The 24667-nt window shown below is 38.4% G+C and overlaps 1 protein-coding gene across 3 annotated transcripts in view; it reads left to right on the top strand.

The window, feature by feature from the left end:
- The window catches only part of LOC137160226 (bifunctional heparan sulfate N-deacetylase/N-sulfotransferase 4), a 159427-nt gene that overhangs the window by 116041 nt on the left and 18719 nt on the right, over positions 1 to 24667 (top strand). For all 3 annotated transcript variants that reach the window (XM_067558683.1, XM_067558681.1, XM_067558682.1), the window contains 5 exons: positions 13434 to 13616; positions 16630 to 16726; positions 19540 to 19663; positions 21658 to 21832; positions 23224 to 23394. In XM_067558683.1, the coding sequence (XP_067414784.1) occupies positions 13434 to 13616; positions 16630 to 16726; positions 19540 to 19663; positions 21658 to 21832; positions 23224 to 23394 (750 nt within the window). The remainder of the gene's footprint in view (positions 1 to 13433; positions 13617 to 16629; positions 16727 to 19539; positions 19664 to 21657; positions 21833 to 23223; positions 23395 to 24667) is intronic.

Below are 24667 nucleotides of genomic sequence, written 5' to 3'. Positions count from 1 at the left end.
AAAAGAATCTTAATGTATTGAGGATGAGGAATGAGCTGTGGAGCTGACATAAATACAGTCCTCTTGAAAGGGGAGATATGACAAAATTTGTGTGCTTATTCTACTACATCTGAATAGTTTGCACAAACACACATCATCTTCGGGTCATACTAAAAGCATTGTTCTGACCTGCACACAAGACATGTGAATGAGCCTTTTCCAAACTGCAGTTTCTAAACAGTAGGTTCCAGAGGGGTAGTCATGTTAGTCTGTTTTTAGCAAAACAGCGAGAGTCCTGTGGCACCTTCAAGACAAATTTATTTGGGCATAAGCTTTCATGGCAGAAACCCACTTCATCAGATGCATGAAGAGTAGGTTGATATTCTTTCCAGTGACGACAATAATTTAATAACAAACTCCTGCTAGTAGGTTGCTAAACTCCTACAGAAAAGTAAAGCCCAATCATCTGATGTGATGTTGCAATCTCAAATCACTTATTGATACTCCAGGGGTGAGAATATGTTGGTTTTTCTATAATCCGTTGAGAAAATACAACGGGTGACAAAACAAATTCCTATATCATGTCTTCCAAAGGAAGGAGATCCCATTCAAGAAGTTGCCTTTTCAGTCTCACATTGCTGGAGGGTTGCATTGCTTCTATACTTTTGAAGACTTCATGGGATTACTGAATTCAATGAAAGCACTTCCAAGAAATTAAAGGAGGTCCGGATATGATCCCTAGTGGCTATACTGTCAAGTGTGGTTTTTTTCCTACTAAGAAATGTATGGACATAACATTTCAGTTACTTGCACCAGTCTATTGTAGCCATACAGTGAGATTGCTAATGTCAACAGAGGCACAAGTTATTTTTGCTCTGCTATGCTGGCACTAACATTACTGTGCATTGTCGGGGGGAAAGGAGCTGGGAGATAAGCACTGCTTGTCAAGACTATAGGTAGCTGAAAAGAAAAGGGCCAATTCATGTTTCAAGGAGAAGAACTATCTATCTTTCTATATCTAGAATCACAGACATTTGTAATGGCAAGATAGTATCAAATGTATATATAACCAGAGAAACTGTTGTTATATTAGCAAACAGCCATGGCAGCTTAATACTGTGTCTTATGATTTATTCAGTGTTTAAAAGTGGTTTATAGGTATAAATACAATATCTTTAATTTCACTGGGAGAGAAACACTGTGGAGAAGTTTTAAGTTTATAAGAATAATTAATTTAATCACAGCAACTAAATAAAGGAAAAGTGGAACCTAAGGCCACACAGTACCGTTGATTCAAGTACAGTTTCCACTGACATCAGTGGGAGCGCTAGGAGTGTAGTATGACCACTTTAATGAACATGGGCATTGGAAATATACGGTAAATCAGACTCATTTTTGCTGCTTTAGTCCAGAGACAAAAATGGTTTCTTCCAAAAATTGCCTTTGTGGCTTTTTCTTCCGAGAAAATGTGTTTAAAAAATATTTGATCATGGAATCAGGTATTGTAAAATAACTAAATGAAGTTCAGAAGGGGAAGAGAGTAAAAGTAAAGGTACAAATTCAGGCACAAATTACTTTGCTTCAATAGCAGAAGGGTCATGACTATGAATAGTGCTGAATTCTGGAGAAACAATCTGTCATTATTAAAATTAGTGCTTTGTCAAAACAAAATATCAGTTTCGGCTTCCTTTTTGTGTTAGTGCAGCTGTTTCTGCATTTAAGGGGTCTAAATGTTCTGGGATTCAGCATCAGTGAATGGAACTAGGGCTCTTAAGCAATAGAAGGTTGTAATCTCTAATAAATTGTCAGAATTCAGAACATATTGAACAATTGAAACTGAAAGAGGGATTTCTGTGGCCAACCTATCAAAGCTACTTGCCATTAGTAAATGGACACTTGACAGTTCTGCATTTCTGAACGGGGCTACACTACTTACATACACTCATGCACATGCACGTGCATGCAACACACAGAGCACGGTGATAGCTAGATCCAATTATGACAGTTTTCAGTTGATACAAGTATAGAACACTTCCTCAGCACAATGAAAATATAGATTCACAAAACTCATTTTTCTGGGATATTTCTGTGGGAGGGATATTGGAAGGTGGCAACAAATGTACCAAATTTTATTTATAAGGGATTTTATTACAACTCTATGATATGCATATTCTTATTGGACGTATTTTACAATACAACTTCATTTTGTATTGGTGTCGTCTATGGACAGCATATCCTAAAATCCCTTACTTGAGACGGAAAGAAGGAAATGAATGTTTATATTTTATTTCAGAGATGCAGAAGCAAGGGAGAAAAACTGTGTTAAGAAAAAGCAACAAATAATTACTACAGCCAATTCTCTGATAGTAAAAATCTTTTCCCTCCTGGTATGCTTCAAGGCCTACTTTTGCTCATGGGTTTCTGAGAAGGGGATGGCGAGAGAACAGGGTCAGGCCATTAAGGGGGATATTGTTTTTGTTTAATTATTAAATGGATGATGGAATGAAGTGTAGGACATTATTGATACATATGTTTTGTAATTTTTTTTTTAGTGTACAAGTGCTAAATCAATGCATCGGCACATTTTCAAATGTTAACATGTATACACATCTGTAAAGGGTCCTTGCTGCTCCAAGATTCTTCCCCCACAAACCACACATAGATGCAGCTTCATGCTCCCACTAGTGCTTTTTATTTACAGGCTTTTCTTCCCACTATCAACTATTTATAGGTACAGTCTCAGGCCAAGGGCCACACACTCTTAGCCACCAAATCAGGGCAGCTCACCTCCAACTGAGGTTTCTCCCTTTCAGGCTGACTCCTCGCCCCTTCCTGCTACTGCTCTAACTACCTTCTTTCGGTGAGTCTCTAGTCAGCTCTCTGAGCTCCTTCCTGAGAGCCTTTATAGGGCCTGTCTAATGAGCCTCACAGCTGCTCCTCGTTAGCCCAGTCCCTGCAGGCTCACTGGATCAGTTGGCTCCATTCCCCCTTTAATTAGGGCTCCAGTGGCAGAGGGCTGGCTTAACTCTCAGGGCTCAGCCAGCCCCCTGTCACAAGATCCCAGAGATATGAACCAATTCATGATTGCAATATTTAAGCTACGAGGGCTGATCGAGATTGTCCTTCTGCACTGGGTGTACTGGTTCAGTCATCACTTCAGTACTGGAGAGTTAAAAATCAGTTTCCAGTAATTATTTGGGAAGTTTATTCCAAGGTCTAAACAGATGTCCCATTGTAAGATAAACCAGAAGCCATGTGCTGGTTTCATTGGTGTAGGCTGGGCTGAGCAGCAGTAATGTTGATAGCTGTGGAATGTGGACCATATGCTTCTGGAAAACACTGATAGCAACATTATTTGGCCAGAACCTCTGCTAGTGTATAAATCAGCACAATTGTTTTGATCTTAATGGAGCTAGAGTGATTTGCCCAACTAAAGAGATAGCTCATTATTTTTAGGCTTCATAGATTACAAGGCCAGAAGGGACCATCTAGTCTTATCATAGACTAGACCATACATATAGAACATAGATGATAAAACTTCCCCAAAATAATTCCTAGCACATATCTTTTAGTATAACATCCAATCTTGATTTAAAGTTTGTCAGTGATGGAGAATCTACCCTAATCCTTGAAAAACTGTTCCAAAGTGCTGATTCAGGAGAATCTCTTAAGATAAATGATTTGAAGTAAGAACTAAAATATTCCTGGGAGCTAGGCCTAAAGTGGTGAAGTGCCTATCTGCATCTTTAGGCACCGAAATCTGGGGTTTAGGTGCCTAAGTACCTTCATGGATCTCATCCTTTGCCTTACTTCCCTGCCTGTAAAATGGAAGAATAATACTTCCCTACCTCACGGAGGTTTTGTAAGGATAAATACATTAAAGACTGTGAAGTGCTCTGAGACATGCTGATGCAAAGTGCTATATAAGAAACCATTATAAAAAAAACCTCAAACACTAGGTACATGGACAACTATACTTCTATAATTGAGATTAACATCACATCCAGCAGCCTACTTTACAAAAACACTTATTTTATATTTTAATATATTTTAAGCTGCTTGAAGGTTAGAGAAGATACATTGTTAATGCAAAAAAAACGGGGCAGAACTTCCTTGATACACTCATCATTAGACTCTACATTTAATCAGCACTAAAAATTGGCCGCCTCTATCAAGCACTGAAAGTGTTAGTGAGTTCCTATATTACTAAAACGTCATTAATTTTACAAAATATACGACTGTACACTTACTGGTCTGTATCACGTTTCTTTAACTTATTTTCACATTCAAACTACACAATTGATCAAATAAATTAACAAAATAGAAGTCTATAAACTCTAATTAGGAATGATTATAATCACTGTGACAGCTCCAGAGTTAAGGCTGCATTGAGATTAGCATTTAGAGCAGGGATTAAACCCCTTTGTTATGTATGGAATAAATAGTCTATTTTCACAATGAAAAGACATAAATTGTGGTGCCCCCAAGGATTTCTATTGGTTCCTGTGCTATTCCTTATAATCATAAATGATCTGGGAAAAAGGGCAAACAGGGAGGTGGCAAAGTTTGCAGATGATACAAAATTACTCAAGTTCAAAGGTGACTACAAAGAGTTACCAAGAGTTCTCACTAAACGGGGTCACTGGGAAACAAAATGGCAGATAAATAATGCACACTGGAAAACATAAACCCAAGTAGACATACAAAATGATATGTTAATTAGCTGTTACCACTCAAGAAAGAAATCTTGGCATCATTGTGGATAGTTGTCTGAAAAAATCCATTCAATGTGCAGTGGCAGCCAAAAACGCTAACAGAATGTTAGGAACCATTAGGAAAGGGATAGATAATAAGACAGTAAATATCATAATGCCACTATAAAAATTCATGGTATGCCCACACTTTGATTATGGCATGCAGTTCTGGGCACCCCATCTCTAAAAAAATACAGTAGAATTGGAAAAGGTACAGAAAAGGACAATGAAAATGTTTAAGTGTATAGAACAACTTCCATACAAGGAGAGATTAAAAAGACTGGGCCTGTTCATCTTAGAAAAAGAGACAACTAAGGAGGGACATGATTGAGGTCTATAAAATCATGAATGGTATGGAGAAAGTGAATAAGAATGTATTATTTACCCCTTCAGGTAACACAAGAACCAGGAGTCACACAATGAAATTAATAGGCAGCAGGTTTAAAGGAAGGAAACAAACAGAAGGAAAAGTATTTCTTCACACAATGCACAGTCAACCTGTGGAACTCATTGCCAGGGGATGTTGTGAAGGCCAATTGGGTGCAAAAGAGAATTAGATAAGTTCATGGAGGATAGGTTCATCAATGGCTATTAGCCAAGACAGTGAGAGACACAACCCAATGCTCTGAATGTCCCTAAATCTATGATTCCCAGAAGCTGGGACTGGTTGATGGAGATGGATCACTTGATAATTGTCCTTTTATGTACATTCCCTCTAAAGCATCTGGCCCTGGACACTGTCAGAAGACATGATAAAGGGCTAGGACCATGAGTCTGACCCATTATGGCCATTCTTATGTTTTTATGAATAATGAGTGCATTCTCCCCAAATGTACATAACTAATTGTTACTACAGAATAAATTGTATAGGAGTTATAAGTAGATCTATTAATATGATTCTGAGTTACAATGATTTTAAAATGAAGACTTTAATTCTCTTCAGCACTTCCTAGGGAATATATTCCTGAATTTTGAGATCAGGAAATGTATCACTTCTAAACTATAGCAAATGTAAAACATGTTTTCTAAAGTTTTTTGTAATGTCAATTTTTGATTGACACTAACATCCACTATAAAGTTTATCAATGAATATTTTTATTGGGTGAATGTTTTGATCATCAAATAAAATAGTAATTGATGTTCCGGAAAATAGTCTTTCATTGTTAAAATGTTTCTAAATCTCAGATTTGAGGACAGAGCATTGAAAACATGAACCAAGTTTAAAATGATGTAGTGATGTCTTCCTTAGTATATAGCCCTCCTGAAGTAATAATTCTGAGAGGTGTGAACTGGCCTATCCATGTCAATAGACATAACTCTAAGAATGAACTAGTGACCAGAATTTTTTGGTTAGCAAAGATCCACCCCCTCTCAGGGTGCATATTTCTTATATGTACTGTGGTAGCATTCCAGTCATGCATCAGAGCTCCATTGTACTAGGTGCTGTACAAATACACAACAAAACAATGATTCCTTCCCTGAAAACTATATATCACATTACCATGTATGAGACGCTTACAGCAGATGAGACTCTGCAACCAGTACAGCTGTGGACTCTGCCTCACCCGCTCTTGCTCCTGACACACCCTTTTCTGATCCCAAAATACAGAAAAGAGTAAGGGTGAAGGTCCATCCAGAGCTGGCTACATCAACTTTGCACCACCTGAGAATTCTGCTGCATCAGGTGGCCCCCTTTTAAAGCATCTCAGGCAGCTTTGCGGGGCCTCAGCAGCTCAAAGATGTTAGGACAAGATAGAGGATTGTGCCTGAGGAGCTAGAGGCAGAAGTTCTCTTAAGTAAACAAAAAGGAAGCCTTCATTTGGCTCTATCAGTAAGTGTTGTGTTAAGTTCATATTGTCTGCAAGTCACTTTGGGAATTTCTTACACTGTGAAATTTCCTTCTAAAATAGTGTTGGTTTTTGGTCATGGCTAAGGGAGCCCTACACCACAGCCAAATTGCTGCCCAAAAAAGTTTGCACCAAAATTAATTACTGCATTTAGCATGTGTTGCCATTATAATTAATTGGGCTCACACTGAAAGAAAAATGGGTTGTTACGCGATAGCTCTTTGAAATATAGCAGGAGCCGTCTGTTCTCGGATAGAACAGCTGCCCTCATAGTTCTGTCTTGATGAAGTCACTGCCCAGCTTCTTTTTTCAGGAAAATCAGTGTTTACATGCTCAGTTGTCTCAAGTCAAAACAGTTCTGATTTGTTAATAAGTGACTAACCAAATATTGTTACAGGGAATCCGGTACATACCAGATACAGGATATAGCTTCTGTTGAATTTTGTCTGTTACAAATAATGTAAAACCACCACTCTTCACCCACTTCTGACCAAATGGAAAAAATGTAAATTACCAACCAAAATGCTATATTAAATGCACAGGTTGCCTGAACTCTAGAAGCATTGTCTTTTGGGGGTTTTAAAAAAGAGGTGATAGTCAAACTGCTTTATTATCCTGTACCTATTCATAGTATCAGCTTAGATTATAACATCAAGAGAGATAAGTAAACCAGTTCTAGTAATAAAATCAAAACTGCCTCAACCCTAGAACTGAATCTTCACATTATTTCTTAGTTTAAAATTTATTTTAAGTGATTCAGTGTTCAGAAAAGGAGATAAATTGACAATCTTAAAGACTGTTTATATCATCACAAAAGACAAATGGCAGTACAAACTTTCCAGCTACAGCCTTACAATGTTCCTGAAATATAACGCAACCACCCATGGGGGCACCTAGATATTGTGGTAATTGGTGTATTAGCAATGACCTAGGGTAGATTAATATGAGATGTGGTTCAATCTCTGTGTTTATTGAATCTTGGGCCTCTTTGCTGGGACTGCAACTGAGTATATCAGATCAGTGACAGGTGTAGTGTCAGTGAATGCTTATTCACCAGTGTGTGGTGGATGCCTAGTCACTAGAAACTACAGCCCTGAGGACATCTTCTGGCAAAAGCATTGGATTAAAATAAGCATTTGACATAAAGTATTATAGTGCTTGCTATATCATGGGCCCTTCAAGCTTCTTTCTCTTGGTGCAGGTAAAGGGAAGATAGGGGCTGCAGTGGATTGAGGAGTGCATGCCAGCTCATTTCTCACTGGACTGACTGCGGGTGTGGGAAGCAAAGTCCCACTGACATAAACGAGGAGGTCCCTACTGTCTATGCTGGTCTTTTTGTGTTACTGGTCAGGAGTTCCAATGATTTTGGCGGGGTCCTGACTCCTCTCCCTCTGGATTAGGTGACTCCTTGTCCTCTTTCATTCTAGTGGACAGAGCACTGGACTGGGACTAGGAAGACCTAGTTTGTAATCCCTGGTCTGCTTTAGCCTGCTGGGTGACTTTGGGCAAGTCGCTTTCCCTCTCTGTGCCTCAGTTTCCCCATCTATAAAATGGGCTTAATGATACTGACCTTTGTTGTAAAGTGCTTTGAGATCTACAGAAGAAAAGCACTAAACAAGAGCTAGGTATTGTTATTCTCATTATAAACTGAGGGAGGAGACAGAATGGCTTGGATAGGAAAAGGAGATTCTGGATAGGGAGAATAGAGAGAGTGAGGAAAAGTGGCAAAGAGATTTTGAGTGGGGACGAAGGAGAGGGGCAATTGAGGGGCGGAGGAGGGGAAGGAAAGATTCGGAAGCTGGAACAAGAAAGTAAAAAGAGAATTCTTACACCCACACAAACCCAGTATTTAATGATCTGCCCTCCTCTTCTTCCATAATTAACTATCAGCCTGAGCTGGCTGGCTGTTGAATGTCAAAGTTAATAAGATATGCCATCAGTACAAATGAACACTGCTCTCTTGCGAAGCATATGTATTCTAGGTACTGCCATCAGAGCAAATAGCATCAGCATAACACGAGCTCCACAAGAAACAAATGCACAGTGGGTTTTATTCAGCATAGAGCACTGGCAATGGGTTTTATTCAGTAGCTTTCTGTTCATCTGCATGCATTTAGAACACATTGCTCATTGCACTTTAATCTTAAACCTAATTCTGCACTGAATCTGAACCTTCCCACAGCCTTGGGAATCTGTGATTAGAGGGATTTTTAGGGGTTTTTTGGTTATGTTCGTGTTGCAGCCATTTTGTGATTCTTCTGAAAATGTGCACTATCATCATGCTTGCCAGAATGCTGGCCCTCACTTCTTATTAACCTGGGCTTCATTATGTAAACTATACAACTCTGGTGGAGTTATTGGCACTAATACGAGCTGCTTACTTGTGTGCCCAGGAGGAAACACATGCTGCCTTGTTGAGCTCTAAGGCCTGTCTATACTTCCGGGGAAATTTGGTGGCAGTCAACAGGAGTTGCGTAACTTACGTCAACTTCCTAAATCCTCTTCTGTGCACCATCTCCACTGTGCTGCACCTTTTGGGGAGGTGGCTTAATTGAATCGACTTCCAGATCGATTGAGCGGGTCTTCACTGCTGCTCAATCGATCTGGATAGATCGATCTGACGGCAGCAAATTTGCTGAATTTGGCAAACTTGCATTATAGTTCCTTAGGCAGCTTCTGAAGAGCAGCATGCATAGGAGTCCTTTCCTGCTGACCACATGCAGTGAAACAATATTGTGCATCACATCCCTTCCACTATCATCCCTAGATTGTTTTCACAGCCCCATGCCAATCCGGTCCTTTCAGGAAGCATTATATTCTCATAGATATGGAAGTACTGTAGGTAAGACAGCTATCCATGCCTCACTGATGAAGCGGTGTTATTGTTCTACTTTATTATCCTTTACTTTGGAAAGAATGATTTTTAAAAGATTCTTTTTCACTTTCAAAGAGGACAAGAAGAGAGAAGATTAAACAGAACAATGGGCCTAAGCTGATATGTATATGGACTTTCACAAAGTTCAGGGATAGTCATATCTGAAAGATCTCCTGTGCATACATTTCCACAAGCAGAATTTTCACTAGATGGAGGGGAGAGGAAGAAAGAGTTTAATTGCATGGATTTTATTTGCTATTAAATGCCACTGACAGACGTTCTCTGACACTCATCAGAAATAAAAGAAGCTTCATAGAGAAAATGATCTTCTCTAGTATTTTCTATAAATGTTTTCATTTGATCATGTTTAAATAATTTATAGGAAGCATTTGTTACATCTTTTTTGGGGGTGATGAATTCAAGAAAAAAAAAAGAGTAACGTGAATACACAGATAAACAAAAAATAACAATTTCATAAATGGCCCAGAATATCAGGTTTGTTTCATATGTACAATGTTGAGCACTGAATATTTTAATGCACACTCCAGTTAGGTCAAATAATGCTAAATTTTAAGGTGCATAATCACTGAAATTGGCAATTTAAGCATAATCAGGTTGATTTAAAAAATCTTGTACAGTTCCCAATCTTTTCTCAAAGGAGGCTGAGAACAGAACAAAAATGAAGAATGGATGATCTTTTCAGGAATAAAATGAGTACAGTGCAAATGCACTGCAGATGGGCCCTGAGGGATGCTTTTTCTTAAGTTCCATCCTACTTCACCTCATAGAAGTACTCAAAGCCTTATAAATAATTTAAAAAATTAATGGACATGGTTTTTAAACAATGTGGACCCACCCTTAAAGAAATGGGTTGTTAGCAGAGCCTCAGGGGTGAAAATGGAAAATGCACTGCTTCTATGCTGTGGTTACCTTGCAAGGTAGAAAGGTATGATGCAGTGTGAGTCCAGCCCTTTCTCAGTACCACTGCTCCATTAGGTCTCCAGCCTGAGCCCTCTGACTTTGCTGTAGCAATGCACTTAAGCCTGTGCTTAACTTTAAGCATGGAGATAGTCCCATTGACTTTCTTTGCTGGATGAGGGCTAGAAGGCTCTTGGCAATTTGCAGGAATGAGCCCATATAGGTCAGTAGTAAAGACATAGTGCCTAATGACATCAGAGTATCTCTATGTCCCTGATCTTACAGAAACAAACACTCTTTCATTGTGGATATATAGATAAAACATAATTAGGTTAACATTCTGGGGACTCTGATCTTTAACATGCTGAACCATCCCTTATCAGTTCATTACTCACTAATTCATCCTATTATGCCGCTTCTCACTCAGTCTTAGCTGTGATACTATAAATCTCTTTAGCGGCATATAGTGTATTGCAGCATTTAAAAGGCACATCAATGAAGGGCAGATGTCCCCCCAGAAACCTGGCTGCTACTGTTTTGGAGCCTCACATTGGAATGCACACTTCTAGGGGGTGCTGGATTCACCGTCTTGGCATGGATCTGTGATCTGAAAGAGACACATTGTGACGATAAATTCACAGCTGTAAGTGATGCACACGACTCTGATAAAGGTAAATGTCTCACTGGCTAAGGCTGTCATATCATTGTCAATAATGACCAGTAAATGCGCAAGTCTGACTGTGTTCTTTATTTTTCGTTTCCTTTCCGACATAATATTAGGAGAGTAGAGTAAAATGCTAATCTCTAGGCAGTACAATTCCTGGAGATCACGCCCTGGAAGTTTAAAAGTCATTCTGTCTCCAACCTTCTGCCTCATAATAACACCACCCAACACATGGTATAATTACCACAAAATGCATGACTTATTTCTTAATTGCAGGGGTGATATTGGCTAATTTTTGCTTATTGAGATCAGATGCATTTTACTTCCTGTTAACCTCAGAGCAATTCCACTGGAAACATACATAAACATATGGAGATCCCTTACCACTATATTTCTTGATAGCTGTGTAATTAACTTGTATTGATAATGTACTTACTATTTAAGACTAATTCAGTCAATATAAGTAGGCAGGTGGCAAATCTAGAGTAGATAGCTTCCCCATAAAGCTAAATAATGAACATTTAGAGAGAGATTAATGCCTCTTCAGAGGTGAAATTTAATTGGATATCTTTATGTGTAGTGCTATGAAGTCTGTTTGTCACTGTTCATATTAATTCCTTCATCACCTAGCTTGAGATGGTGATCTGCAAAGCAGTAATCATGTAAAGGAGAAACAAAATAAGACTGCTAAAAAGACAGGAATCATATTACCCTCAAGGAGAAATGCAGCCTTTTAGTGACATTTTATTTGAGGTTGATAAATTATTTCTGGAATCTAAAATTTCCAGCCTACTATAATGCTAATTCAACAAAAAAAAAATCTGCATTTAAGGTAAAGAACATTTTTATGCAGGCTTTCAAGTGTTTTCTGTAAACAGAAGTTGGGGGGGCGGGGGTTTAAGCCAAAAATAGCTAGAGATTATCAAATTCAAATAAGTATGTATTATGATGTCAACAAAAACGGGGCAAGTGAAAATCAGTTTTACGATATCACAAAACCATCACAGCAATTTTTCAATCTCTGTAAAAGAGTACAAGGACTGAAACTGCAAGGGTTCTGAAGTCAAAAGTGGGGAGGGTGAGAGAGAGAAAAGGGTGCTCTGTGGTAAAGAAATAGAGCCTTCATTTCTCAGTCACCAATTTGAATCCAATCTATATCCAGTTGTATAGCGATTGAGAGTTTATACAGGCTGATGGCCATATGTTGGTGAAAGTTAAATGAAATGCTGGTGTCAGTCCAGTTCTTAGGGAGGATATTGCTGCTTCAGAAAACACCATTACAATTGGCACTAGTCAACACCATTGTTGACAGTTTAAGTTACAGAGATGGAATGAGCATGTAGACTGAACTTTCCTTTCTCCTTTGACGTGGTCATACTGGAAAGGGGTTAATTCGCATTGGTGAGGAAGTGGTTACTCCTGTAGCCCGCAATGTATGGTCTCCATGAAATAAATGAATCCCAGTAATCTCTAAGATTTTTCTGGAACTTCTCACAAACACAAAATTCAGGGTGAGGGTGGGGAGGGTTTAAGTACTATGTGAGGAAACCTACACTGCATGTGAATGCATCAGACCTGGCTCAAGATATCAGCACCTTCATGAGGAGTAAATTCACTTCATAATTTCGTGGGGTAAAAAAAATGTGTTCGATGAGTTGTGGGAGTACTGTGAACCTATGAATATTGTAGCAGACAAAAGACAATTGAGGAAGGACAAGGGAAAAAAACTTATAAGTATACTGTTTGAGAGAAGTCAGGGATTAAAAACAGAGAAAATGGGATGGAGGACTGTTTGGTTTGTTTCTAAACTTCAGAATAAGAGAAGGAAGAAATGTCTAAGACCCTGTCTACATTTACCTCCGGATTCGGCAGCAGACGACGGCAGTTACGCAACTCCCGTTGACTTCTGGTCTCCTCTTCTTCGCTTCACTGTGCCGATGGGAACCGTGTTCCCGTCGACGCAGCACTGCTCCACTTGTGAAGGTGGTCTTAGAACATCAATTTCTGGATCGACTGAGTAGGTCTTCACTGACCGCTCAGTCGATCCAGAGCAATCAATCTGACGGCAGCGACTTTGCCGCCGTCAGTGTAGCCATAGCCCAAATGTAGCATTTTAATGCCAGTTCATGGGGAACCTGCTGAGGGAACAAATCCTCTGAGTGGTATGGGGGAACTTGAAGGGGATGTTGCAGATGCAGACAAAGTTTGGGCTGTAAAACTTGTGAACAGGCATGACTCCAGGTTAGAATGACTATGCAAAATACTTGCAGAGCTAGTTTAAATTTTTTTTAATTATTACAGGAAAATGGAAGACTCAATCTTCCAAATACAGCTACTGCCATCTATTGATGTCCTGCTGTTGTAAGGTTTATAAAACACTTTTGTTTACCTTTCAGATCAGCATCTTCATGACCCATTTGTCTAACTATGGGAATGACCGCCTGGGGTTATACACCTTTTTGAATCTGGCCAACTTTGTTAAGAGTTGGACTAACCTAAAACTACAGACTCTGCCTCCAGTTCAGCTGGCTCACAAGTACTTTGAGCTCTTCTCTGAGCAAAAGGACCCTCTCTGGCAGGTAATACAACATTGCTGGCAATAGTCCCACTCATAATTCTTCAATTACAATGCAATTCTAAAATCTTTTGCAAAAAAAGACACATTAAATATGAAGATATTTTGGTTTTTGTTTGTTTGTTTGTTTTTATTAATTTAATTTTCTTCCAAGACAACAGCTTTGACTAAGAATATATTTTCAGAAAAGTTGTTAGCTGTCATGTTACCTACACAGAGAAAGCACTTGCTTAAACTCAGCCAAATATCAGCCATGTTAGGAGTAGCTACTTGATATTTATCTGGGGGAAAGCTTCACTTCTCTATTGTTTTCTTGATGCATCACATTCTATTAACTTATCTTGTTGCACAATCATTAAGATGAAAACAGCTGAGTGAGAGCTACCACAATGCAGATTCATTGAGCCCATTAATATGGAATCACAGCATTAAGTCACTACATCTATAGTAAGGATTCCCAGAATACAGCATCCCCTTCTTTAAAACAGCAAGGAAAAAGGCCTACATGGGAGACAGTCATTAGCATGAACGGTTACTTTGAAAATAAAGGAGTGTCTTACCCACTCATTAATGACTAGTTCCCACCTCCCTTTGAAATGAACATCAACCCTCCCATAATGCCAGACAATAGCAATTGTCAAATAATTATTATATATTCATAGTTCATCTGGATTCAAAACATGATATGCCAAAGCATACACTCAGATACAAAAGTGTAAATCCAGAATAATTTAAAAGAAATCTGTGTACTTATTCCAGATTTATGGTGGTATTAGAGAGCAGAATTTGTTTTTACTTGTTTTGGCCAGATCTGCAGCAAATGTATAAATTGGCCTAACTTCCATTGATAGAGCTACACTAATTTTCACCGGCTAAAAATTTGTCCCGTTATATTTTGTTAACTTAATGCATTAACAAATTAGGTCTTCCATTACCAGTTTATGCAAAGACAACATCAGTGTAATAACTTCTTGGATAATCAATTATTTTTGTTTTCTGTTCACACATTTTTATTTTGCATTAACATGTGATAAAAAGATATGGTTGGATAATCCTAAATGTCTCTTTTTTCCTGTCTTTTGGATTGTTATGTATATTTAAATTGTCGCTAGCTATTATATACTTGAAACTTCTTTGTCACCTAATAAATAATATGAATAGCTACAAGGCATAATAGTAATGGGTAACCTTAACCATAAATGGAAATTTGGTTGTTAATACTTAATTTTTATTCCTTTTAAATCTAAAGTGAATTTAAGCTTCAATTATGCAAAGCCCTTAGGCATGTACTTTAATTTTAGGCACATGAAAAGTCTCACTGACTCATTTGCTTGATCAGGGCCAAAGTGATTGTGAACTGTGTCAGACTGGCAGAACTAGAGAAGAGTGTCCTCTACAGGTGGAGTGCAGGAAGGAGCTTCTCCAGACTGCTTTACATCAGCCTTGACTTGGAGGGATTTCCTCCAGGGATGAGAAGGTAGTTCAGTCTCCAGGCCCCAGAGAAGAGAATGCCAACAAGACTTCTAATAATGATGTGGATAGCTGCTCACTAGGAACTGAATTATAACCATCAATTCATGTGGCAAACTGAAGCATACAGACTGTACCGTGACAATTATCAGTCACTACAAGAGCTGATTAATGTGACGCAAGCAACTTGATCAATTAATTTAGCTTTATTTTATTCCCGTGGAATATCTGCAAGCAGATTTTGCTTTCTTCAAATTTATTAAATCCAATATTTTAGATTGGTTGAAAAATGGGAAAGAGCTCAATTTAAAAAAAAATAAAAATGGAAAAATGAAAAAAAGATCTGGGGGAAGCGGTGAGATGGGCAGGGAAGAGAAGACAAAAAAAAATGTCGGTTCTGGATTAAGACTAAAAATAATAAATTTAAGAATGAAAGAGGATTTTCTGAATTTTCCATTTCAAAACTTTTGTGTTTGAAAATGGCTGGCCAGCTGTAATAACTTAAAGTTTGGGGACAGATCTTTTATTGGGTGTAAATGGATTTATTCAACTGAGCTACACTGATACATACCAGCTAAGGAGCTGGATCTTTTATTCTATGGATTAATGGTGAATCTTCTAACTTGAGCGTGTTTCATTGTGATGGGTCAGGTAATTCGCATGGTGTTCCTATTCCTAACTGTACCAGTATGTAAGCTTTTCCAGCACAACTAGTAAAATCATTTTACTCTTTTCTTACTATGAATATTTATATCACATCAGTAAAATAACCTTCCATCTTAGTTTTCAAATGCTTATTTACAATGGGGGTGGAGGGAATTACATTCATCTATCTATATCAGTCCATCTGCCTAGCCATTTACAAGATGCCAATCACATTTACATCTGATGTAAATGAGTATTTTGAGTGCCCTTATTTCATGTGGTATTTCAGACAGCATTGTAACAACACTATGCATATTCTGGCATCTCTGATTCTGGGAGAGGCTGAACACCTGAAGCTATATTCTAGCTCAGCCAGATATTATGGGCTTCATTTGGTAAAATTTTCTGGCATGCGATGCAGGAGATCAGACTAGATGATCATGATGATCTCTTCTGGTCTTAAAAATCAATGAATCTATAAACAATAAAGTCTCATGCACGTAATATATAGGGAGAAAGAAGGAAATGCTATAGCCTCGCAAGATTTTGTTTTTGAAACTGATCCTGCAAAATGTACACAATTGCTCATCTTTACTGATTTCATTGACACTTCTCTAGGTCTTGATCCTGCAGCATATGGAGCATTCTGGCCCTGATGTACCAAAACACTCATGCATGTGCCTAACATTCTTAACTGATTCATTTGTGGGACCAGAATGCTTAGCTCCTTGCAGGACTGAAATCCTGGGGTGAAATTTGGAAAGTTTTGCCACTGACTTCAACCATGCTAGGATTTCATCCATGTGCATAAAATTAAGTGTGTGTGTAAATCTCTGCTGCATCAGGGCTTTTGAAATTTCCTCCAGTGTGACAGAAAAATAATTCTTTTTTTCCTCTTTCAGAATCCATGTGATGATAAACGGCATAGGGATATCTGGTCCAGAGATAAAACTTGTGACCATCTACCAAAATTTCTTGTGATTGGACCTCAGAAAACAGGTGAGAAATGGTGAATTGCAATGACTTGAATAAAGGATGTGATTCTAAGCATATATTGTAGCCTAACTTTTTGGTCTTGTATATATTTATTTGGAATAATGCATGACAGAGTGAATTCAAATTTATAGCTGTAATACATTTTGAATAGGAATGGATAGCTGCTGTTAACTCTTCCACTGCTTATGGAGAGAAAGTGGTTTGGATAAAATAAGAACTCTCTTTCCAAACCATCAGCCCGTTTTAGAACTAAGCCCAGGTTGTCATCACAGTACTCCTACCAGAAATAGTGTCAAATCTAACAAAAATGCCTCTTCTCATGGGATTTCCAGTTGATTTTTGCAGAAGCAAAGGACTTGGATAGTTTTGATAACACCTTTCTTTGAACTGGAAAGGCTCGTGAGGTCAAAAGGAATTTATACTGAATCCCAGTAATTATGGGATTAGTTATTTTGGTGATAACTTTTGGATGGGAGCAGGTAGCTTCATTAAAAGGGAGGCTGCACATTAAAATACTAGGCTATGTTTTGATTATTGTTCCCAGGCTTTATTTCAATGCAAAAAAGAACACAGAGTCAAATTCATTCCTCTGCATAGGGTCAGCCCAAGACTTGTGCCCTGTTTTAAGATGAGATTTAAGCTTCTGAGCTGGCACTCTGTACAGGGCTGAATTTCATTCATGGAGAAGATGCAGCATTTCATTCTACCATAATGAAAACAATGCAGTTAGAAAAACTAGAAACTAAATATGGGCAATTACCAAAACTCAGTGTACAACTGTGTAAGGAATGATTTTGTCCTGATTACTTTCTCATGAGTTGAAGGGCAGCTCTGTAAGAGGATAATAAGAGTGAAAGCATTTCACTCATGATGTATTTTGTATGTTCTACAGTTGATGCCTACCTCCTCTGTATAGTGCTTTGAGATCTAAAGATGAATAGCACTATATATCAGTGAGGTATTTATACAGATCTCATGTAATCATTTTTTCCCAGAAACTCATAAAAAATGTCAAAGTGCTGTACAAACTTTTAAGACCAATAAACATCCCTGTGGGATAGTTAGTATTATCACCATCTTACAGACGATGGAAGCCCAGGCAAACAAGTTAGCAACTTGCCCAAGGTTACTTTAAACTATGTCTACACGTATGGCAATGTGTAAAGTCCAGACATTGCACTTCCCCATAGTAAGGGTATAAACAGCAGCGTAGACTGTGAGGCACTGCTTTGATGACTAAAGACCCTTAGGGTATATACCTTACAGAGCTCTCTACACATCCAAGCAGTGTCTCTCCCATCTACATTGCTATTTTTAACAGTGTGGTGCCCTGCTGTCTCCCCTTTGCCAAAGCCATTCACTACCACATGTAGCTATACGCCACAGTGTGGATGCAGCCTGTTTTTCACTGCAGCATGTGGCTACACATACCGTATGTGCCACAACCAGTTTAGGCAGACTAGAGTGATAGAGTCAATGATACATTGTTTACTGATGTTCTAAGCATTAGGCATGCCCTCCATAATATATCTTTAAATTCTTGTATTTTAAAAACAAATAAAAAACAAATAAAAAACAAAAACATGTATTTATCAACCAAGTCACCATAAATCTCACCTGGAGGTAAGATGTGTGTGTTTTTTTTTTTTTAAGAGACATTTTAAATGGAATATAATCAATTAATAGAAAGTTTAAAAACACATTCTGCTGCAATATCACAACACTTTTCATTTGCTGTGGCAAAATAGCATGAAACTCTCTTTCTTAGTGCGTCCTGTAAAGAGGCCATCCCTGCTACTTACAACATTTACTCTTGGTCTACACTACAGAGTTAGATTGACGTCAGGCAGATTCCCACCATACTAGACTATGGGCAAATCTACACTAAAAAATCAAGTCAACCTAAGTTACATCGAAAAGTTAGGTTTGTAAGTGTCTACATTAAAATGTAGTGCCCCCTGATATAACTCGCCCACTACACCAACTTGATAACTCCACCTCTGCGAAAGGTATAGCCGTTAGGTCGATGTAGTTAGGTCGATGCAGTATCAGTGTAGACACTGCATTGCTTACGTCGACTGTTGCTGCCTTTCAGACGCAATTCCACAATGCCCAAACTGACAGTTAAATCAGTGCAAGTGCTCCAGATGGGGGTGCACACCGCGGACACAAGGAGCATAGTGTGGACATGAAAAAGCAATTTAATCACTGTGGCGGCTGTATGTCACCGTAACTTAAATCAACTTAATTTTGTAGTGTATATTTGCTCTTAGTCTAATATGGTGGGAAAGAATGTTATGTAATTTGGGCAGTGGGTATGTATTCTTTAACCTCTACAATCCAAAGGACATAAACAGATATTGACAAAGATTGAGAGAAATGGTAACAGTCCTACAATAATTACTTAAGAAAAGTTGTACAAAACATGCATTGTTTTAACATGAAATATGTTGCTAAAGTTAGAGCCAAATTCTGCCATTATATGCAAAAACATGGCTTCCTCTGACGTTAACAGAAACCTCACACATGCATCACAGCAGAATTTGGACTCGTGAGAATGAAAGAATTAATGACCACAGAACAAATAAACCTACATGCATTACCTGTTCATATTTAAAACTCCAGCATGCTAACACATCCTTTCATTAATGAGAATTTATCTTATAAAAAACCCTTTTTAAAATCTTTCTCTTCATTTATGCATATTTGTTCAGAAATGCTTGCTTAAATGTAAAAGCTCTAGATGTTTCTTACCCTTCCTAAATGAGTCAGATAATCCTGTGTCTTGGGTTTTCTGGTTTCTTTTTTTTCTTTAGGAACAACAGCACTTTATTTATTTCTCCTTATACATCCTTCTATCATCAGTAATCTTCCTAGTCCAAAAACTTTTGAAGAAGTTCAATTCTTCAATGGAAACAACTATCACAAGGGAATTGACTGGTAAGAAGCCTAAGAAAAAATAAATGTCCATTATTAATGCATGCTAAATCACAATGGAGCAATTATAGAAGTATATGTGACAACCACATAATTACCAGATGAATTTGCTATGCTTGGCACTAATCAGAATGAATTAGAAACTAATTCAAAATGATAGGACAGTTAATCAAGTGTTGTCCTTAATTTTATTTAGATGTTACAATAACTGTCATAGTTTCTAGTAAACTAATATAATAGAGAGCCCAATTCTGACACCCATCTCCATGGTGAGTTATACCTTCCTCTGCAATTTCATCATGATCATATTGATTTGAATAGACTAGATTGTGCCACCCTTTCTCAGATGGAACTACTTATAAAGTAGGGTCTTATTCAACATGAATAAGTGTGGCATAATCTATCATTGAGACTGCTTGTAGAGTAAGGTACTATACAGCGTAACAAAGTGTGGCAGAACTTAGCCATTAATAAGGAACTTTAGATTGCCATTTTCTCATACTCTTTAACATGGGTTTTAAAATCTTTGTTTAAGGAAATTATTTTGTAGCGATACATGTACGAAAAGGTACTACCTGTCCTCACACTTGTATTGAAGCTAATATGTAGGAGGAACATTGCCACATATATGTATTTGAAAAGGCTAATCTTCTTGTTTAAATCATATGAAGCTGTACATATGCTGCAAGAGACACAGACTACAGAACATATTTTTAAAAAATCACTGAAAACAACATTATCACAGTGGCTAAACTTAGCTTAAGAGAAATACTGGATTACTAGGTTTAAAATGTTGTGAAAACCAAGGAGATGGAAACGCTTCATGGCACATTTTGTCATACTACATAATGGAGAATGTCTCATATCACTAGCGAGATAACCAGAGTTCGGATGCCTTTTATTGTAAGATGCATGTGTATTTTTGTGTTTTTTGTTTATTTCTGATACATGCAGAGATTGTATCATAAAAAAGGTGAGGGAGGTTGCAGATTTATTTTGTTATACCCAACATACATCCAGATGTATGGCCTATATCCAGGGAAGCATTCAAAGAGCATATGGAATGTTGAATGTATAGTGAGTGACATTGCTGGAACAACAAGCAGAAGATAATTCTATATTGACTTAGTTTCTAAAACATCTATCTTGCTCTGCACAACACGAGTTCTTCAGCTGATGTAAGTCAGTGCAACTCCGTTGACTGGCCCGCAATCGGCAAATTAAGTTAGAAGAGCAAGAACAAACATATCACAATTTATTCCATGTTTTTCCATCTCTAATATTTCTATGTCTGCAGTGAGATTATGATCCCTGCTTTGATCTGTTTACACCAGGTAAGGGGCCTGCATCAGGGTTAGGGGCTTTAAAAGGCACAAATCCATCTAGGATGGAATTTTTGAGGCATAGGAACTGAGGAAGACATGCAGGCTGGCACAGGGAGCATGCTGGGACTGAAGCATGTAGCTCCCCTCAGATTCCAGGTAGCACTGCCCCCAGAGCTGGGAGGATACAAAGGTGGCTTAAAGCCACATTAGCCTCTCCTCCCACTGGGCAGCCGGTTCTGTGCTACACCTCGTGGAAGCACAGTCCAGAATCTCACTCCATTTCTTTAATCCGTACACACTTTGACTTCAAATTAGGAGCACTTATATGTGAATCCGTTTGAACACTTTTATTGTTAAAAATGCTCATAGGAAAAAGAGTATTTCCAATTATCCAATGAATATTTGTTACAAGTACAATGAGTAATTTCCTTATCACTAGTGGAAATCACTGGCAATACAGTCACAGTGTTTGGCTGTTCACATCATTGCCCCCAGCCAGTGTCTGTTACAGTTACTACTTTAGAATGAATCTTTTGACCATTTTAGTTTTGTTTTCTTCCATTTGTCAGTTATGTTTGAAGATTAACATTTCTACTTGCTATGAAATGCAGAATATATGCACAAGACAATTTATTATTTTCTTAATTCAAAGCATTGTCTCCCTCTCCCCAGGTACATGAATTTCTTCCCTACCCCATCCAATGTCACCACTGACTTTCTGTTTGAGAAAAGTGCCAACTACTTCCATTCTGAGGAGGCTCCCAGACGAGCAGCTTCCCTGATCCCCAAGGCCAAGATCATCACCATTCTCATTGACCCATCAGATCGGGCATACTCCTGGTATCAGGTAGGGACCTTGTCATTGAGAAATGGGTAATGAAATCAAAATCAGTGAGTGATAATTAATTCACCCCCCTTCCGGGGAGATGTTCCAGAGGAGAGATGGATTGTCTCTAAAAAGAATTCACACTTGTGTTTTAAAAATTTTTTTTAAACATATATATATATATATATATATATATATATATATATAGCAACTTGCCATATTTGTACAGATAAATTAAATAGCCACATCAATGCCCAAGACTTCAACTATAAGGAATGTTAAACTAGGCATGAAGTGCAAAAATTCTGATACCCTACCATGAGGTTTGCAAATAACAATATAAAGCGTTTAGTTCACCACTGCAATACACACTCCTTCCAGTCCTATCCTGAGCACATTCACACAAGATTACACAAGTCGCAAAGCAGTGGTGAATCAGGCCCTATGGTTGCATCTACTCTAGCAGAATTTGGATCTGTAATTCTCCATTACTGCAGCTCCATCAATCCCAACACTCGCAGAACTTTAGTAGGGTGATCAATATTATTGGGACCATCCTGATATTAGAGGCTTTGTCTTGTACAGGCACCTATTACCTCCCCTGCCTCCACGGTCCTGATTTTTCACACTTGCTGTCTGGTCACCCTAAACTGAAGTCTGTGTGTAGAAGTCTGTGTCCTGTCTACACCACAACTACCAACTGTGCTACAAAAGCTAGAGCTGCACTTGTGGGGAATTAAGGGTCCACGTGTTGCTGGTGTATATACAGTTGTTGGACCTGATTCTCCACTGCCTTGCAGCTTGTGCATGCCTTTGTCAAGTGATTGCAAAAGTGCGTGTGAAATGCTACCAGTTCCAAATATTTCAATAAATTAGGCTCCATGTGCTATTAACATGGGCTTGTTGGTCTCTACAAATAGCTAATTGAGTGCCTGGGTAATATCCCTTCTTAGTAAAACAGATGATTCATAGATAGTTAAGGCTAAAATGGATCATTTAGTCTGATCTCCTGCATTATACAGGCCGAATAATTTCACCAAGTGCTCTCCTGCCTCAAGCCCAGAACACCTGAGAATGAAGAGAACCATAGATCATCTTCTTCCATTGGAACAGTCATAGGTTTTTGGTTTGTGATGTGTGGTTGGGTAGTGTGTATGGTGGTGATGGTGTTATTATTAAGGATTTGATAGCCACTACTAATATTCAGTGGGAATGGTGTAGAGCATTTGAAAATGAGACCATAATCTATCCAGGATATTTCATCACATAACACAATAGCTTTGAAGCTGCAATTGACTGAATTCGTAACTATGTTTGGAAGTCTGAAATAATACACTATTCACTTTTTCCCTCAATTATGGCATAACTTTCTGGCTAATTACAGCTAATTGTTTCTCAATTTCATTCACTAGCACCAGCGATCTCATGAGGACCCTGCTGCTCTGAAGTTCAATTTCTATGACGTGATTACATCAGGCCATTGGGCTCCATCAGAGTTAAAGACTCTCCAGAAGAGATGTCTGATCCCTGGGTGGTATGCTACTCATATAGAAAGATGGCTGAGTTACTTTTCCACTTTCCAGGTAATTTCCTGCTAGCCGTTTCACACAGTTCACTGATTTTGATAACAGCAATCTCAATTTGTACCAACATCACATCTAATCTTGTGATGCTTTTTGATGGATTTTTAGAAAATTTTCATGGAAAATCCATACAAACACACATCTAGCTAAAATCATCTTTATAAAACCCCTCACAGAATACCTATTTCTTACTAAAAAGCAGGTTAACACAACACACACCTAAAGATGCTCCATACTCCCCATCATACCTTCTACCCCTACAAAGAGAGTGGATATGGAAGGAAAAGGGATATGTAAGGTAATAAGCAATTTCCTTGGTGACTGCCTAGTCTGGCCAGGACTTAAGGAGACTGTGTGAAACTAGGCAGCACAGGCTATGTCTAGTTAGTCTAAAAACTAGTAAGCCAAAAAGATCTATAGGATCTGTCTCTGTCCATGACTGGCCTTTCCTGTTGCATTGCCTGAAGCTGCTTTGCAAAGGGGAAAATAGACCAGTCCCAGGAAGAAGAGGATTGGGTATTTAAGTGACTTGCATCGTCTTCCTTTAGTCTTGCTTCTTTTTTGATAGGCAACAAGTACCAGCCTACGAGCGGCAGAGTTTGCATGGGATGCAAAGTTCCCAAAAAAGCATGCCAAGTTGGGGGGATCCGCAGCAGGAAGGATTTCCTACAGCGAGTTGTTTATTCCATCTCTGGTCCTGCTAAGGGAGGGGGACACAAGACTCTCCCACAAATTTCAGAACATGGACGTGATTCTGGGTCCCCAAGAAAGCCAGGACTCCAATTACCTGTTTACTTTCACTGTTTTTAAGGCCTGACCTGCTCCTAAGACATATGTTAAGGTTTCTCTTTTCCCCTGCAGGAATTATATTTCATCACAGCGAATGCAGACCCTGCTATTAGGCATGCAGGTGCACATTGACATATTTCTTGTAAAACTGACTACCAGCATGTTTTGCCTGGTTGCAGTGATTAATTTTACAAGATACACAACATTGGGCACTCATTCTTTATAACATGCATGCGGAAAGTGCACTTATTGTGCTTGCTAATGTGCACTCAAAAAGTTAATAATTCATAAGCCCTCACAATAAAATATGAAACACACCCATTCAATTTAGTTATCTGTACAGTTTTGTACTGTAAAAGCTTCTATTTATACCTTTACCAGCTAGACTCAAAGTCCAGTGTAGCACCGAGGTAGCTTTGCATCAGACCAGATTTTGCTAATGAACTTTTGAAAGTACATATTGATTATCAGATACTATCACTCT

Source organism: Emydura macquarii, unplaced genomic scaffold (genome assembly GCF_026122565.2).
Source record: "Emydura macquarii macquarii isolate MOO-44397 ecotype Brisbane River unplaced genomic scaffold, CSIRO-AGI_Emac_v2 contig_2171, whole genome shotgun sequence".
NCBI lineage: Eukaryota > Metazoa > Chordata > Testudines > Chelidae > Emydura > Emydura macquarii.
The sequence above is the reverse complement of the archived record's forward strand: the minus strand, read 5'-3'. Positions and strand labels throughout refer to the sequence as shown.